Raw genomic sequence first — 18,535 nt, 5'->3', positions numbered from 1 at the left:
CAGAGCACAGCTTGTTGTAAAGTGAATAGGAAGTGAAGAGATTTTCATACCTGTTGGGGGAAGTGTGAGCCGGTTGTGGATTCCTCCTTATCTGCTTGAGGCAGTTCTGCCACTTTGATTGTCTTTTGCGGCTGACTAACAATGGATACTTTGGCCTTCCTTTTGTGAGTTGAGGAACTGTCCTCCTCCAGTTTCAGGGAAATCATTCCATGATACTTGAGGAAATCAACAAACAACAATAAAGAAAAAATAAACACCAAGAGAGCAAACAAAAACATTTGTTGCAAAAATGAGCAATCCAAAAATTGGATCAAAACAAAAAGATAAAAGGTGTATTTTTTTTCTGACCACCCAAGCCTCTAAAACAAATTTCAAAACATGTTTTTAAGAGAAATACATAAATATAACAGTTATGAAAGGTAGTTTCACTAAATATTTTGTATCCATAAATACAAGAAATACAGCAATTCTCTCAGACTATGCTTACATTGTAGATGATGTCTGTTCCATTTCTATAAACAGAGGATGGATGGACCTGAAATCAAGAGAGAACAAAATATGAAAAAAATTGACTTGAATAATAATTAGCAGTAGGGTAAAACCCTTCCAATAAGATATTTTTAATGACTGAAAATTTTTAAAACATATGTTTTTCTTAAGATTTTCCATGCCTAAATCATTGGAATTTTTATAAAATCACTAGACCTAATGGCACTTTATCAATGTTGACTCATCTATTCTTAGTCCCAGTTAGAGAGAAAAAACATCCTTATTTTCTTGATACATCTATAGTACACAGAGGTCCAAGAAAACACACACACACACACACACACACACACACACACGCCCATGAGTGTGTGCCTGGTTAGAATACTATGCTGATAAGGTCAAAGCCATTGTTTCCACACCCAAGTAGATCATTTAATCTCATTCTATTTCAGCATCACTGGTCATTCCCTATCCGTCTTGATCACAAAAGGAACCAAAGCAGAAATCATATGGATGAGTCAGAATATCTATCACCTCAGTCAGTACAATAAATGAAGTAGGGCAGCATTATGATATTTGTATACAAAAGGCACTTCATGATGGTATAAGGAACCGTGAAAATCACCATGGCCCTCAGTCACTGTGAGAACCAGAACAGCTTCCACAGCGTTTCAGAATACTTATTAAGATCTTTTGATCCTTTCAGTATGCACTCCACACATCAAAACCAAAGAGGCCCCCATCCTTACTCTTTTGCCATTCCCTTGGGTCCTAAGCTTCGTTTGAGAAAAATCTTCAGAATCAAAGTCCCGCAGGGTGTCTCCCCTGGCAACTGCTAGCTGCTTGGAAGATTCAAGGGGTCTTCTTTCCGGATGAAAGGAACCAGGAGTGGTGTGTGAGGAAGTCCCTGGGGAGAGCAGCCTCCAAATGCCCTTCTCCCATGCGTTGGGCATGTTTGCATCGAAGGCATATGAAGGATGGCACTGTCCTGGAGGCACACAAAATGGCAGGTCAGTTCACTTTACACAGACAGATAAGTGATCACATGGAGAAAGTCCCTGGAGCAGCTTGTCATTAAACTCAGACGGATGACTTTCCCACCAGATGTTGCCTTTCTGCCATTTGCCAGAAACCCCTTTACTCTTCATCAGTGTCCATGCAGAAAAGCTGTGCCCTTCTGCACATCTACAGGGTGACTGTAAGTCATGAAATTGATTTCACGAACCACAGATGAAAATCACTGTCGTGTTTTTATAATCATCTCCTCTATTTGGGCAATAGCCTCCCTTCATATTATAGAACTCCTCCATAGTATCGGGTTTACTCCCTGATCAAGTATCATTCCACAAACACTTTCAGGTGTTCATCCTTTCCCCAATCTCCTAGAGGTAGAAACTGGAATTGTTTGAAGATGTCAGTGAAATCAAGTAACAGTTATAAAAATGAGTGTTTAACTGTTACAGAACAAAGATCCAGTAAATCTTAATGGAGCTCCTCTGATTAGAAATACTGCCAAATGATTCCGAAGTGTGGCTCTTCCAGCGTCTTTTCCCCCTGAGATCGTCCCTCCCACCTCCTGCTTTGCAATAGCAGTTTAATGAACAGTCTGTGAAACAAATCTTAAGTACAAACACACACGCTGAAAACTACGCTCTGAGGATAAAGCAACTTCTAATTTGTGGAAAAAGGATTAAATATTTCTGTTTTCTGAAAAAAAAAAAAAAAGAAATATTGCCAATTAGTATGAAAAAATTCTAAACCTAGCAGCCTCGTCTGGATACTTTACACTTCATGCGCAAAGTGTGTATTTTATGTATTTATGTACTTAATGCGACCAGAAAATTCTACTGAAAAAGAAATGAATTTGGTGAGGTAAGGTGGTGTGGGAGAGATGCTATGGGAAAGGAAAGAGGATAGTGTCTATTTTTATTATAGGATGAGAAAGAGGAGATAATAAATTTCAGGTAAGAAAAACATACAGCCTGTAGGGCATGACAGGTGTAAAAATAGGAGGGTGAGACCAAGCATAGTAACTGGACACTTGTCAACTGCTAAATAGACAAATAAGTAGGAGGTATTTGGCAGGAAACATGTCAGAGCACTGAAACTTTGGGCTGCTCTTTATTTTATTTAGTTCACACGTTGTTCTTTAGCATATACTATCCAGGACCTATTTGGCTCTGCAATCCAAGGTTATTAATTAATATTCTCCAGCTGCTCCTGAATCCCCAAGCCAGCTGCCTCTTTCACATCTATTTTTCTCCAATTCCTTCCTCTCAGGATTTTCGGGGTCACACTACAGTGGGGACTCAGATTTTAGGCATCAAGAGCTCTCTTTAACAGAGGAAGATAATTACAGCCCTATAAACTCTGGGGGAAAATAATTGTCCATAGATTCTCACCAACATTGTTTCCCCCTTGGCGAGAACAACAAACGGGTGAGGAAAATAACAACGAAGCCCTGACTTGTTGCTTTTCTCAAACGGTCGTTCTTAGCAGGAGGAAAAACCACATGAAGCAGAAACCAGAATAAAGGGCCTACATCACGACTGAGGTTGCTTTCTTGACAAGGAATTAAGCATTTTGATTTGAAGGTGTTATCAAGCACACTGGCTGTTGAAAGCAAGCAGCTACAGTGCCAGGACTGCTCCTGATTTCAAGATGAGGATCAAAAGAATACCTCCTTTTGAGTCCAAAATTTTCACTGCAGTTTTTGTCTTTGTGCCAAGAACCGCATTCACGGGGGAGTTCAGAATTACTTCAAAGACCTCATCAACTTCCTCTAATCCGTCACAGGTAATTGCTATATTCCACATCTTAGTTGACATTCCTACAAGAAGTAAACATTTTAATTACTCTTTAATTGCTATTTCAATCACCTAGGTGTCAGAGAAATATATTAATTAACATGTCTACAGCTAGACTGCAGTAGCCTGATTGAGCTATTGCACTGCTACCAACTCGCTGAAGTCGTGCTGTTCTCCTAAATAATATTAAAAGACCACATTTGTTCCTGGACAATGATGATTCCCTTTAAATGCAAACACTGTAACAAAAAAAAGCAAGCTGCATTAGGCAAGGGATGAACAAAAAATGGTGAGCAGTTGAGATCTAAGACAATTTTTTCCTGACCTGCCCCTTCTCTCCTTAAGAATAAACAAGTACTGCAGTCTTTAAATCTTAATAGTTTGAAAAACCTTAAGATGTTGATGCAGACAGTCAGAAGTGATTATTGGATGGTACTTCATGCTATTCACAGAAATGATTGATTTCTAATGACAGCTGCTTCCATCGGCTGCCCTACTTCCTGAGATCCTTCTAGCCCACAAACGCTTTTTCTGATGATGTAATACTCAGGAGTTTGATATCCTCCTACAGAGAATTTATAGGCTGGGGGGTTCTTGAAATAGACGGAGGCAATTTTTTTTTCTCTTTCTGTCTGCCTCTGGTCATGGAGTTACAATCAAGCTTGGTTCACAGTAACTTTGCGAACTTAATGCAAAACAGTTTTGATGTTACAAACATATCCCCAGCTATCCTGTCACCACTAAGATGGGACGCAAAGCAACCCCAGAAACACAAAATATTAAAGTTGGAAGAAATTTCTGAGATTGTCGAATCTTGACCAGTTTCCATGACGTGGATAGCAGGACATCCCCCATGGGTTTATTTAGAAGAAAAAGAGTTGGCAGGAAGGAAAGAAAGTACTGTTTAGTGAAGAAAGATGGCTCAGTTTTAAGGGGAAAAAGATAAACATACGGTTTAACCTTTGAGGACTAAGTTTTGAAACTTTATTCTGTGTCATTTACTCATAGGCTATTTGAGTGCTTTTATTCCCATAAACCCATCTATATAAGCAGTTAAACATTTTTTTCTAGTCTTCTCATCTGAAAATCGGATTCCTTTCTCCTTGCAGGTTGTTTTCTACAGATTTATGCCTCTCAGTTGTGCTAGCTGGATGATGGCCTCCTTCTTGAAGGTATGTTGCTTATAGAGTTCATCATGGAATCAAAGTCTCATCAATCCCCAACAGAATCCAATGGAAAGAGGAAACCATTCACTTATCCTACTCTTGCCTGCACTTAGAGAGAAAAATTAAGAGTCTTTGAAATAATTTTATTAAAAAAAAGTAGGCTGACAGGTAATTTGTTAAGCTTTCAGTATCCACTGAGTTTTTTTTTTTTTGAACTTTTTTTTTTTAATGTTTTCAAGTCTCATCCATGTTGTAACATGTATTAGTCCTTCATTGATTTTTTTTTTTTTTTGGCTGCATTGGGTCTTTGTTGCTGCGCGAGGGCTTTCTCTGGTTGCCGTGAGCAGGGGCTGCTCTTCGTTGCGGTGCGTAGGCTTCTCATTGCGGTGGCTTCTCTTGTTGTGGAGCACAGGCTCTAGGCACTTGGGCTTCAGTAGTTGTGGCTCACAGGCTCTACAGCGCAGGCTCAGTAGTTGTGGCGCACGGGCTTAGTTGCTCCGCGGCATGTGGGATCTTCCCAGACCAGGGATTGAACCCGTGTCCCCTGCATTGGCAGGCAGATTCTTAACCACTGCGCCACCAGGGAAGTCCCTCCACTGAGTTCTTAAATCAATTACTTTCATAGTCTTTACAAAGACAAAATTTGAAGCATTTAATATAAACTACGTAACTCCCACCTCATGGCTGGATGAATCAGTCCATCAGAATATGTATTTTGTATTGATTATGTGCTTGCCTTTGGTGGATGCTAGGGTGAATACTAGAGGTGTCACATAAGGAAGCCCTGACATAAAGGAATTTAAAACCTTCTTGAAGAGACAAGATGTAAATACCAGAAAAGTCAATTATTCCAGGTTGTGTATAATTAGCTGCCAAAAGATACAGAATAGATGGTAAATACTACATGTATGTGGGCTCCAGAGTTGGAAGGACCTGGGAGGAAATGGGAAAACAACAGACGCAAAGTCAGTTAGATAGCAAAGCAGGGACCTTGATCAGGAGGGCTGAGCAGATTACCTGGCTGGAGTAGAGAGGTCATGCCAGGGAAGAGAGGTGGTAGGTAGCGCTGGCATTTTGTAGCCAGACTGCAGAGAGCCCTGGACACTAGGTGGTCAGACTCAGACTTTAAACTACAGGCAACAGGGAAGGCTCTTGAAAATGGATGTCTTAAAAACATGAACCTGAAAGTGTTATGTGGGAAGATTTAGGGGCCCAGGCAGACAAGCAGAGAGGCTAGAAGTTGGGAATCCACGTAGGCAGCTGTTGTAATAAATTGGCATGAAGAGAAAAGAGACTTGACAATGAAGAAGGCATATGAATACCACTAAGGTTTTAATATTCAGAGAGCTGTTTTGACTCTCGAAGCCCATAAAGTTAAGTGTTATTCAAATAAAAATCCAATACAAAAAAAATTTTTTCCCAAGCCCCAACCATTTGCCTTCTTATTTTAAGAACTGTTTGATAAATTATAGTACCCCTTCCCCCCACTGCCCCACACCCCCCCCCAAAAAAACCTTAAAGTTTCTGTAAAACCTTATGGAGTAGAAACAGATGGTTAGAGAAGATCTATTCCAAGTTTCATTTAAGTACTTTTGATTTGTTTGCCTGCATTTCAACTTTGTTTATATGTCTACCAGGTATGCACATAGGACCTCCTTTTTTAGGTTAATGAGATTAGAAATCAGAACTTTCTTAGTTTTTCTTTTTCCTTCCTCTCCAACCTTCAAGGTGCAAAGTATTTGTGAAATCACAGTGATTATAAACAATTTCAGAAGGCATGAACTGGCCCCCTGTTCCCATGAAACAAAAGGTGCTGAAGAGGAGAGAGAGGTGTCAGGTTATGCAGACATAGCCCACTTTACAGAGTGAGTTAATTCCTGGATATTTTCCTGCAAAACAGATTTCACTATTGAAAGACATATTCTCAATGTTTTTTAGCAAATGCCACGTGAGAGAGCTGTTCTTTGGAAAACATTTTGACTCAGGCACAATGAAGTCTCAATTAAGAATGCAGCAAACCTTTGAAGAACACTTATTTTAAAGGAAAACAATCATTTTCTTAAGAATATTTGCACTTTGACTCAAGATTAGTCACAATAGCAGGAGGCAAAGTAGTCAGGGTTAGCTTTTGGTTTGGTACAAAGCTGCAAGGCAAGCTTACTTGAGTGTAGCTCACTAGACTGAAAAGTCCCTCAGTTTCTCTTCAGCTCTCTCCAAGAGCTCTCAAACCTATGATATTCCACTGTCTTTGATTTCTCACTCTCTGTTTCCTCACCAATCATGGAAGCTGCTGTTTTTAAAGAAATGAACAGATTGCTTTGGGTGAAAGGGGTGGGAATGGGGATGAAGACACCAGATCTGAAAGAGGCAAGGATGAACAAGATGGGAGTAAATAAGTATTTACAGGACCTGTGGACACGGGGAATGCTAACATTCTCTAAAGGAAAACATCAGCTTATGAAACAGTTTCTGGCTAATAAGTTCCAAAGCAATGAACAGCCAAGTGTTGTTTCTTTTTCATTTATAAGCTATATTTATTTATTTTCTTAAAATGTCTAAATAGGGACTTCCCTGGTGGTCCAGTGGTTAAGACTTTGTGCTTCCATTGCAGGGGGCACAGGTTCGATCCTTGGTCGGGGAATTAAGATCCCACATGCTGCACGGCGTGGCCAAAAAAAAGTCTAAATAATCTCTAAAATTATGACTATTTAGACCCCCAGAAGTCTTTAGTATCTACTGGAAGCAGCATGTAAACTCTTCAAAGCAAATGGGCATTCCCTCACCCAGTGGGACTTGCAAGAGTTAGCTTCCAGGAGCTCCTCCAGTGTGATATCTTCTAGTTCCTATCAATCCAAACAGAGAACCTGGTGGGCTGCTCAAAATCCACCAAAAGCCAAAATCACTCCTGATCTTGTGACAAACAGACCTCAGATAATGAAGATGATATATGACAAGGACTCTTGCCTCGTGAAAAGAGGAAAGGCTGGACCTGCCATAACATGAAGTACATAAAGAGCACAGAGCCAATGCATCAAATCCTTTCATCTTAGGGTTGATCAGAACCAGAGCCTGCAGCAACCCGAGGGTAAACTTCAAATACATAACAGGAATAGCTCTTCTCATCAAGGGTGGTCAGTCTGAGGAACAAGATTATGCAAGTCAGAAACTTACATATCACAGGAAGGAGGCCAATAACAATATCGGGATTGTTGCATGTCAAATGTAAGGCTCTCTGTTATAGGTTGAGTTGTGTCACTCAAAAATCCCTGTGTTTTAAGTCCTAACTCTCAGTACCTCAGAATGTGACCTTATTTGGAAATAAGGGCATTACAGATGTAATTCAGATGGAGTCATACTAGAGTAGAGTGGACCCCTAGTCTATTATGACTGGTGTCAGTATACAAAGGGGAAATTTGGACACAGACACACACAAGGAGAACATCCTATGGAGATAAAGGCAGAGATCGGGTGATGCAGCAGAAGCCAAGGAAGGCCAGAGATTCCAGCAAAGCACCAGAGCATGGAAGAGAGGCATGGAACAGATTCCCTCTCAGCCCTTAGAAGGAATCAACCCTGCCCACATCATGATCTTGAACTTCTAGCGTCCATAACTATTAGAAAAATAATTCTTGTTTTTAAGCTACCAGGTTTGTGATACTTTATTAGGGTAGCCCCAGCAAACTAATACAGTCACTAAACGTCGTACAACTTGTGGTGAACTGCAGAAAGGCATTTCTTTTCTACGTTTAATTTTTTTTTTTTGCATTGGGTCTTAGTTGCGGCAGGCGGGCTCCTTAGTTGCGGCATGCGGGCTCCTTAGTTGTGGCATGTGAACTCTTAGTCGCGGCGTGCATGTAGGGTCTAGGTCCCCAACGAGGGATCGAATCCAGGCCCCCCACATTGGGAGCGTGGAGTGCTAACCACTGCGCCACCAGGGAAGTCTCCTCTACTTTTAATATTAAAAGGAGTGGTAATGGTATTTGGAGTGGTAATGGTATTCAGGCCATTTTGTTTTGTCTTTGCCCAAAACTTCATGTGTCGGTGGCAGACAATGGCTAAAGTCTTGACTGGATGGCCTGTTCTCAGAATGCAGAACATCCCCTCTGCAGGGGAGCAGAAAGCCACATGCCCTGGCTGCTTCTCAAAGCCTTTTCCTTTTGTCCTTGGACAGGTGATCGAGGTCCATTCCATACCAGAGGGAAAGAGAGATAATCATGCAGTGCAGTGAGGGAGAGCTACTGGTCCCCATCTACAGAAACCAGGGAAAGGGGGCATGGCTCCCGCCTTGGTGCTTCAGGCACAGTTAGCTGAATGTATGTCTGTCCTGCAGTTTAAGTCCCCTTCTTCTGCTACCAACTCCCCTAGGAAGTCTTCCAGGATTTTCCTTAGCCAGAACAATGGCACATCCTTGGGGTCACAATGTACTCTATTAGTGAGTTGTTTTCATGTCTGTATTTCTCACAGGATAGAACATCCTTGAGAACAGGCCCCATGCTTGTATACTCCTTTTTGCACCTAGCAAAATTTTTCCAAACGCTTAAAACAAAACAGGTGTTATCTAATTAAATAATAATTTCCCCTGGAATCTGTTCATGTCAGCCTATTCCAAGAGAGAGAGTTTAGAAATGACCCTTTAGGAATCCATATGACTATAACATTCAAAAAATTTCCATCAAAATATGAGGCTAATTACATTATTTCAGCTTTGTGTCAGACCTCTGAATAATTTTTTTAATGGCATTTTTTCTGGATTTTTGGATGTTTGCTTTAATATTCTATATATTTTATTTGTTATGATCTCTCTTCTCATTTTAAATAAATACTCACTAGTAATAACATAAAATATGAGGGGCAAAACCTCAAGTCCAACTCATCTCTCTGGGAGTGGGGTGATCTTGTCCCTGAGGAGTTTCTAGTTGGCTGAAGTTGCATAATAGTCTCTCTTTTGCACAATCTCCAGACTTTCTTACAAAAACATGAACAAAGTGTAGATGCAAAACGTACCTGGGTCAAACTGAATCAGCTTAGATGGAGTCATAGTGAAATCCTTTCCAACTGTAGCTGACACTTGGTTGACCTTAAGAGGGAAAAAAAAAAATCTTTTTTTTTAATAAAAATAAATATTCTGTAATAGAAAAACATCTAGTGTAATCTCATACTAGACTAAACTCATGCTCTCCAATCTGTTTTTAACATTAAGTGTTTTTTTTATTATAATACATCATTTTTGACCCATCTTCCTTAAAGTTAACTTTTTCCTAGACTAATATCAATGGAAGTAAACATAAAACTTTATTTTTATTTTTTTCTTCTCCTTTATAAATGATTTGGTTATTGGAGAAAGTAATGTGAATTTTAAACAGTATACTTCTCTTTGTTACAAATATCATTTTATTTCATGGGCTTCCCTCTACCCCAACCAGGTCCTAAAATAATGCCTTGGAGGAAAGGGAGAAGGGCAGTGAAGAGAAGGAAAAGCGGGTACTCCTGACAACCGGGGTGCTGATCTGTCAGCCAGCTTGGAGGTATCCTGCAAGCTCAGGGCACTGAAAGCCTTTAGACCAGATGAACTAAAACAAGTCTGGTCCATTTTCGCATCTGGATGAAACCATTCCTCTTCACAGACATGAATGAGGGCTCTGTGGGGATGACAGTCCTGGGGAACAGCCACACAAAGGCCATCCACACCCAGAACCAAGGGCTTCAGAAGCTCCTTCAAGTAAGTTGGAAAAAAAAAAGAAAATTGGTCCAGTCTAAAGAGACAATTGGCTGACCCCTTTTTCCCGTCCCCCAGGGCTGAAGAACAAAGGTGATTTAAGGGCTCTGACATCTCGTGCCCTTAACTTCCCCCAGAGGAGCCTAAATATGTGTGAAGAACACATATTTAGTTTGAAATATGGTTGAAAAGGAGTTTGAAAAAGAAGCTTCAGCTGGTTTGAAAAAGAGGTCCTTGAATGAGATGTTCAGGAAAGTGAGTAACTCTATTCCTTCACTTTCTTACAAAGGGATGAAGGGCACAAGTAAAAACTTACAAATTCCTATTTCTTTGGCCTCAGACATTATCTGCGTTTCTAACCAAAGGCCCTAACATCTGCCAGTGGTCTGCAGTGGAAACGTTTTGCTCAAGAAGAGTACTGCCTCCTAAGCTCCCATTTGTTCTTTCTCCACAATGCCAAGGCTCCTCCCGAACAACCTTTCACTGTGGAAAGGCAGCCCATTGCACACCTGTACCCATCATATGCTGGGAGTTACATTTCCCCATGTGGTTCTTGCACGTGCAATTACCTAGTATTTACCACCACTGAGCTTACAGAATCCTATGTGGGAAAAGGAATGGGCTGAGTCAAGGTGGCTGCAGAAATCAGTCCGGGGCAGGTGTGTGATTCAAACCACGGCAAACAACGTAGGGTAAAAGTGCTTTCTTCTCCTTCCTCCCAGCCAAGCAGCCAATAAGCTCCAGTCTAAAGCAGCAGGCTGTGCTGTAAGAAGAGTGGTCCCTGAAGGACTTGGGCTGTTTGCGAAAGGCCTGCAGACTCAGCTGGCAGCTTCACTGTGTGCACTCAGCTTAAGCAGACAAAAGGTTCCGTCACACTACGTCTGTTATTTCTACCTGGCAAGATGAATGGTTCTGTGGCCCAAAACTCCAGACTAGAGCATATGGTGCTTTTTATGGAGGACCAGAAGAATATTAGAAAAACATCCAAGCGGGTTCTTTCTTTTTCCATAAACAATCTACTGGGAAAGTAGAGGGGATACCCAGTTATCTGATGATTTAATAAAAATAAAACACCCCAGATCAGGGAAAAAGACCCTATGCCCACTAGAAAGATAAATACTGAGTCTGGATATAGTAGAATTTATGTGCACAAGGTTGTGAGGGTGATTTGAACTTATTATTGTAATTGAGACTTAGCTGAGATGGCATTTTTTTCCCAGAAGCTAGTATCACTGCTTTTTTCCTTAGATTGAGGAGGGGAGTCTTTCAGGCTCATTCACCAGCATTCGTAGGTATAGGATTTTCATGCTCTCATCCACTTGAAGTGCAATTTTTATAGTGACTCCTAAAATAATCTTTCAATTCTAGAAGCCACAGGGTGTGCTCCACGGCCCATGGCAGTGTAAAGAAATAGCAGGTGACTAGTCCAAAAATAATTATTGAAAATTCCTTATATTTCAGGGTGCCTGTATTGATACATGGTCTCTTAATTTTGCGTGACCTGGGTGAAGCTTAAGATAGGTGTGTTCCCTGATTTTTTCACCCACTGAGACCACAGGAAATGGTCCTGGTGCATACTAAGAGAAAGCCACTTGGGGACTTACATTTGCCTACAACTTTCCTTTCCAAAGCAGAGTTTGGCCCAAGTTCACTAGGTTGGATAGATCTCCCTTGTGAAATCAAACTTCAAGAGTTAAAGACCAGATTTAAAAACTAAAAATGGGTTAGAAATATCCTATCTAGGAGCTAATGCACCTGGATAAATGATGGAAGGACAAGGAGGTTTTGTACTTAGACTCTCGGGAATAGGGCAACACTCGTGCAGTTTGAAATTTCCTTAGTTACTCTGAATTTTTCGAAGGAAATAATCAGAGGCCCCAACCAGCAACCGAGGTTTTAGCTGGAAAGTTGACAGAGTTGTTACCTTTACACTCACAAAGGCCGAGTCCATGGAATATCCCTTTCTGGTAATTTCCAAGGGCAATACGCCCACATTCTCACAGACCTCATATTCAGTCTGTGACCACTCGATACGAGACCACTTCAGTTCCAAGCTATGCATGTAAGGAAAAGAAGAAAGAAAGTCATGAGAAATGCATAATGGATGCCTGAGGGGTTCCTCTGCTGGGTAGGAGGCTGAACCACTGGTCCACACTGGGAGACAGAAGTGGTTCATCAACCTACACCAATGCTACAAGCTCCTTGCACTTGTTTGGGACATTTTAGCTCACAAAGAACTTTTATTGTCACTGTCTCATTTTTTGCTCTCAACAATGCTGTGATGTAGAGCACAGATTAGAATTCCATTTTACAAATGCAGAAATAAGGTTAAAAGTCTATCAGAGGTCCTACAATTATTAGTGATAGAAAAGGGACTCCTACTTGCATGTTCAGAAGGGAAAGGGGCAGGTGTTAAGTTCAAGGAGAAGTTCATTCTTGGAAAGGACATTGATATGAAATCTTCTCTCCTATCTGTTGGCCTCCTTCATTGATACAACAAGATCATTTCCAGGCAGAGGTCTTCTCTGAACTTGGGTTCGGTTTAATAACAAGATATCTTTGAGAATGTGCCTAGGAGTTAGAATGTGCATGTGTTTTAAAGCATTATCTGTCCCGTCCTCTGTGCATATAAAAGGGCTACGCTAATATGTACCTTGGATGCAGCTATACAACTGAATAAACTTGCTAAATAAAGGGTGGTCTTTTTTTCCACACTATATTTAGTAAGCACGACATTTGATGGAAACTGACTTCTTTAATCCTCATGGCATGGAGAGGGACTTTTTTTTCCTTTTCTTCAGAAAAGAACACCAAGCTTAGAGAGGTTAAATAACTACCTCGAAGGCCAAAAGCTATGACAAAGCTAACAGACAGCAGAGATGGAATCCCCAGTATAAATCTGAAACGAAATGTCCTATTCCTTCTCTACCATTCTTCTTCCCAACAGAAGTTCTTCATGACTCTTGCAGTCTGAGCTCAAGCAGGGGACTACAATTTTATCTTTACCCTGAAGTGTTTCCCTTTCTGAGGTGAGAAAACTTGAAATGTTTCACCTGAACATTTCTCTTCAAATATGTTCTTACATTCTTTACCCCCTGTAACCTTTCAGCAATAAAGACATGAGCAATCTTCACTATGATCATTTAACCCACTTCCATTGCTTGTGTCTTATTCATTTCCCTTTCATTCTCCATTCACAAAACCCTCAGTGGTTGCCTTACTGTATTCCCAAACTTTCACTTAGATTCAGGCTCTTTCCTCTAGACTTTTAAAGTTACTTTACAATTTTCTTTTCCTTTCAGAGCTAGAAATTCTGGGTGCTACTATGTAGAGCATAGAATTCACAAATTTCACAGGGCTCTCCAGACTTTCCTGTAGATCATTCATATTAGAGAGTAAGTTTATCCTCTAATAATCACCGTATGTCCTTGTACCAGTCATGTGTCACAGTCACATCCTATAGATTAAGTTCACGAGCGAAATAAACTCAATAGCACTGTCTCCTACTCCACTAACCCTGAGCCAGTGGGACAAGAGTAGTGTGGGAGTGTGGAATGAATTTGTATGAATGTTTATTCAATCAATACATATGAAATTTACTATTATTGGCATGCTGGGCTTCACAAAATTTTGACATGAAAATAGGATCCTTATATTCAATAGTATTCAAAGACCCCTCATGGGTCTTTGATGCAACTGACTTCAAATCTGTCATGAAACAGATCAAGAAATAAAGAAATAAGTGACTATGCTTAAAGAATCACAAGATAACAAGCAACAAGGATGTTATAAATGCTAATAGAAATAACACATTGCAAAGAATTCCTAAAGGATCCAGAAAAATGAGAAAGGAAAACAAAATCAGCAAGAGGGATTGGGGGAAAAGACAGAAAGATAAAAGAGGAGGAAAGGGGAACAATGGAAAGGAGTGAAAGAGATACACGGGATGGATTTCAGCTAAGTCTCAGTAAGGTTCAAATGAGTTTCAATGTTCAACCTTCTAAGAATCCATTCATTGCTAATCCATGACCAGCAAAACTTCATCATGTCACTCTGCAGGTCCAGGTGACCCCAAGGCCTAAAGTGAAATGTGATTTGATTGCTGATCTAGATCCATAAGGGGACCATGCAGTGTTGTTCAGCTTCAAAGCATTAAGGGTCTTGGTGTTTGGGAAAGTGCATGCATAACCCTGATACACCATTAGAATGCTTCATAATGCTTAGAGGTTAAGATTGTCATTACACAATGTTCTACTTTATTTTCTTAAAACTACTCCCTACAAATAATAAAGATCTATTGAAAAGCCATGAAATTTAAGCCGGGCTATATATTTTCTAGAAAAATACTTAAGTCACGAAGCACTTGCATACCTAGAGGATATGTGTGACACATGTTTTGAATGTGTTTTTTGTTTTCTGCAGTATTGTATTTAAGAAGATCTTTCTACACTGAGACTGCGGTTGCTAAAACTCTACACAAACACCTGAAAGAAAAGTAAGAGATGTAGTCAATCACTTGGGAACTCTCCCTGAAAGAAGCCACACAGACGTATGCTTGGTATCATGTAGGTAACCAGGTGCAGGACCCCATGAGAGAAATGTGGGAAGCTCTGGATTGGGAGGTGTCATGCAGACAAGAGTTGGTTCAAATCTTCACATTTTAATGATCCCTCCCTTCTATGATCACAAAGTAAAGCTCGCTCTAAAGTCAGAAATTAAGTTTACAGATACACTTTCTGTGAAGCCCACAAGGCAATCATTTCAAGTCACTTAGCAGGACATGAGAACTCCTTAAGGCCCTAGGTCACGGCTTCTCAACCTTGACTCTATCGACATCTGGGACCAGATGATTCTTTGTGGTGGGAGGCTGTCCTGTGCATTGCAAGAAGTTTAGCAGCATCCCTGGCCTCGAACTCATGAGATCCACCAGATTTAGCCACACCACTCCCCTCTGGTTACAACAATCAAAACTGTTTCCAGACCTTTCCAAATGTTTCCCTGGGGAAAGTCATCCCCAGGGGAGAAACCTTCCCTAAGTGATTGCGGGGACTCAAAACAATAGAATATTTCATTTAATGTATAAGCCAAATTTTGGTTCCCAACAACTATCGTGAATGAAAGACACAGGATGGAGGAGTAGAAATTAAACGGGATGGGACTTCCGGTCCCTCTCTAACTCTAAGTCAAGCACGAGAAAATCTGTTTAATCACTCAATTTAAAATCGCAATCTGTCCCCAAAATCCAGTGTCTGTGATCCCCCTTAATCTGACCAACTTTCATTTTCCAAAGTACGTATCGTGTATACCATACTATTTAATTTACTTAGGTACCAAGGAACTTAGCTAAGTACTTAGGTACTTAGCTCCAAGTAAACAGGGGTCTTTGGTTCACTGATGTATCACCAAGTCCCTTCTAGAGTGACTGAGACATAGTAAGAGCTCAATAAGTATTTGTTAAAGGAAATAATGAACCTTGTTTAGCTTCCTGTTTGAAAAGCTAAGTTGACCACTGAAACTTTTTTTCTCCCCAGCCCTATTAACGTATTTCACACAGTCTGAAAAAAAACGCTAGACTAGATGATCCTTACATGTTTTTTCTAGCCCTGACTTACTCTGGATTCTTTAGCTCCTATTGGACTAGAGAGAAAGGTGGCATTGGTAAAAGAGCATTCTATCATAAAGCATGATTTCTTGTTTTCTAAGGCCTGTGCATGCTTCTCAACATTAGACAATGTCTAGAGACAGCTTTGTTTTTCACAATGGGAGGAGGGTGATACTGGTTATTTAGTGGGTAGAGGCCAGGGACACTGCTAAGCATCCTTCAATGTACAGGACACCCAACTCCCCCTCCACCACTGCCCCACAGCAAAGAACTGTCTGGACCAAGTAGTCAATAGTGTTGAAGTAGAGTCAAAAATATATACTTTCTGATATTTTATTTTGTGGCTACTTGGTTCATTTATATGAAGGAACAATGGACCAAAAGCACCAGTTGGGATTAAAACTCTACTTTGGGATATGGGACATTAATCCAGGTTAACAAGAGTGTGTAAAAAAGGTACTTGGCTTCTCTATGCCTCAGTTTCCTCATTTCCCAAAGTGCAATAATAATGAGTCTGTACTTCAAAGAGGTTAAATGAACCTTAATGAATACTCATTAAGTACTCTGAGCTTCTCAGTGAAAGGTTTTATAGTAGCTAAAATTGTGATTAAATTATTCTTATAACTAGGTCTTCACTTATAATCAAGTGACACATGACTTAAGAAAATCGAAATGGTAAAAAATATTTTTCCAAGTGTTCAATCTAAGACATCAATTCAAAGAGGATGCTATTAAGCTCAATAAAAATGCTATGAACACCTGCGTTTTCATTTTTGTCTTTCTCTCATGATAATGGGGAAACAGTGTTTAGACAGGAAGCAGCACAGCTAGTACCCCAAACAAGTGCTTTGGAGTCAGACACATCTCACAACCACTTATTAGTGTGTGATTATGGTCAGTTAGTCTCTCTGGACCTCAGTTTTCATTATCTTTAAAATGAGAGGAATTATATTCACGTCAAATGATGCAAATTAAAATTTGTTAATATGTATAAAGCACCTGTACACAGTGGGTGCTTAATAAGGGCTATTTCCCTTCCCTTCCTCTGTGGTTTCTTAGATCTAGTCTGGAGATAAATACTTCAACTTCTGGCTTGCTGGTAACATGAAAGCCGAACCTAACTAAGAGTTTCAAACTCTTCCCCTACAATGTGTTTCATAAAAGCTGCTAAAGCATTGCCAAGTTCGCCTGGTAGAAATTCCTTTTCTTTTTTGATTTCTTTGGCTCTTCTCTTTTAAGGCCAAGGATGAATAACAGAACAGCTAGAATGAGGGTAGCCAAAGGGAGGAGAAGAATCAAAGTGCTTAGAATCATGAAGCAGCTGGAGATGCAGCCACTGAGTTATGCAGAACTTCAGCAAGGGTCAACTTTTCTTTTGAAGTTCACCTTTTTGCAGTGGGCACAAGAAAGAGGTCAACCCTGAATGCATGTTAAGAAACTGGCTTGGTCAGAAGTCAGCTATATTCTGTGGTCTGCAGAGGTGTTTTTGATGAATGATGTGGTCCTGTGTAACTGAGTTTGGGTGGTATGCAGACCATCTTGAGATTCACATCCGACTAAAGAACAGTCGTGAGCGTATGAGTGAATCACGCCAAGGCGTGAGCCGATAAGATGAGCACTCACATTGAGGTCAGGGTGCACTGTGGCCTCTGCCATTCATTCACTTAGTGACTTCTGGCCAATTACTTAAATGCCTTGAGCCTGATTTTCTTATCACCCTCAGAGGATTGTGTTTTGTAGATTAAATTGGACAACATACGTAAAAGCGCCAAGCACAGTGCCTGAAATTTTGGCACTTAACCAAATCTAAATCTTGATGCAAATTTCCATGGATTTCAGTGTTCTAAAATAACTTCTATTTACAATAAAATGTCTCCCAAATGTATCCCATGAAAAACTTGTTTCATGAGCTATTCTGGGGCAGGGTGGTCTTGGTTCTATAGTCAAATCAGGTTGAGATATGTTGCATACTATACCCCTCTCTCGAAGATTCCCAGTGCACACAAGCAACTTCGTGACTCTGGCATTTGATGCATTAAGCAGCACGCAAGCTAGCTAGCAATAACTTGATTACATGAAGATTTGCAAACACCATTTCTAATGGAATATCTATTGACCCTTCAGGAATGATATTCTATAGAAATGCTGCCGTAGCAAAAACTTACTAGCGATCAAGATTCTGGGACAATTCCCACTGAACATGGGTCCTTCTTTTCTTTAAAGAGCCTCCATTTTGCTCCAGATTGCACCCACCTGTCTCTTCAGCTGTGTTATAGAAGGTCCCACCTCTTTAAACATGCAGAATATTAATCTATTAATCCCATCTAAGCCAGAAAAGAACACAAAGTTCTACAGCATTTAGCTGATTGATTAACAAGCATATGGATTATTCACTTTGTGAATCAACGCAGAGTCAATTTCTAACTAGAGATGGGCTTGAGCTGGCCACCAAATGTCTCTGGGATCCTTCTTCAGTCAATTGTTGCCCCCATGTGAATGAACAACAATAGTAATCACCACCACAGGTCACATTTGTTAATGACTTTAAGTATAGAAGTTGCTTACATATGTTTTACCTCATTTGTTCCACTAAAGAAATTGTAGTACTGTCCCCACTTTACAGATGAGATAACTAAGATAAGTAAGCCTTGACCCAGGTCAGTGGGAGAGCCAAAGCTCAAACCCTGTTCTTTGGCTCTCAGTCCAGTGGTTTATTGTGTATTATCTATCCCATAACCCCCAGTGCCTCAGCCAT

The 18,535-nt window shown here is 40.3% G+C and overlaps 1 protein-coding gene across 7 annotated transcripts in view; it reads right to left on the bottom strand.

The window, feature by feature from the left end:
• Positions 1-18,535, bottom strand: part of FREM1 (FRAS1 related extracellular matrix 1) — a 201,237-nt gene that overhangs the window by 44,561 nt on the left and 138,141 nt on the right. For 6 of the 7 annotated variants that reach the window (XM_082401541.1, XM_082401540.1, XM_082401542.1 and 3 more), the window contains 6 exons: positions 12,103-12,232; positions 9,467-9,539; positions 3,170-3,319; positions 1,239-1,477; positions 488-535; positions 51-215 (listed from right to left, as the gene is read on the bottom strand). In XM_082401541.1, the coding sequence (XP_082257667.1) occupies positions 51-215; positions 488-535; positions 1,239-1,477; positions 3,170-3,319; positions 9,467-9,539; positions 12,103-12,232 (805 nt within the window). The remainder of the gene's footprint in view (positions 1-50; positions 216-487; positions 536-1,238; positions 1,478-3,169; positions 3,320-9,466; positions 9,540-12,102; positions 12,233-18,535) is intronic. The other variant, XM_082401544.1, reaches the window with a different exon arrangement.

This window comes from Balaenoptera borealis (assembly GCF_965194805.1).
Source record: "Balaenoptera borealis genome assembly, chromosome: 8".
In the NCBI taxonomy this organism is placed as follows: Eukaryota; Metazoa; Chordata; class Mammalia; order Artiodactyla; family Balaenopteridae; genus Balaenoptera; species Balaenoptera borealis.
This window is presented reverse-complemented; position numbering and strand designations above follow the sequence as displayed.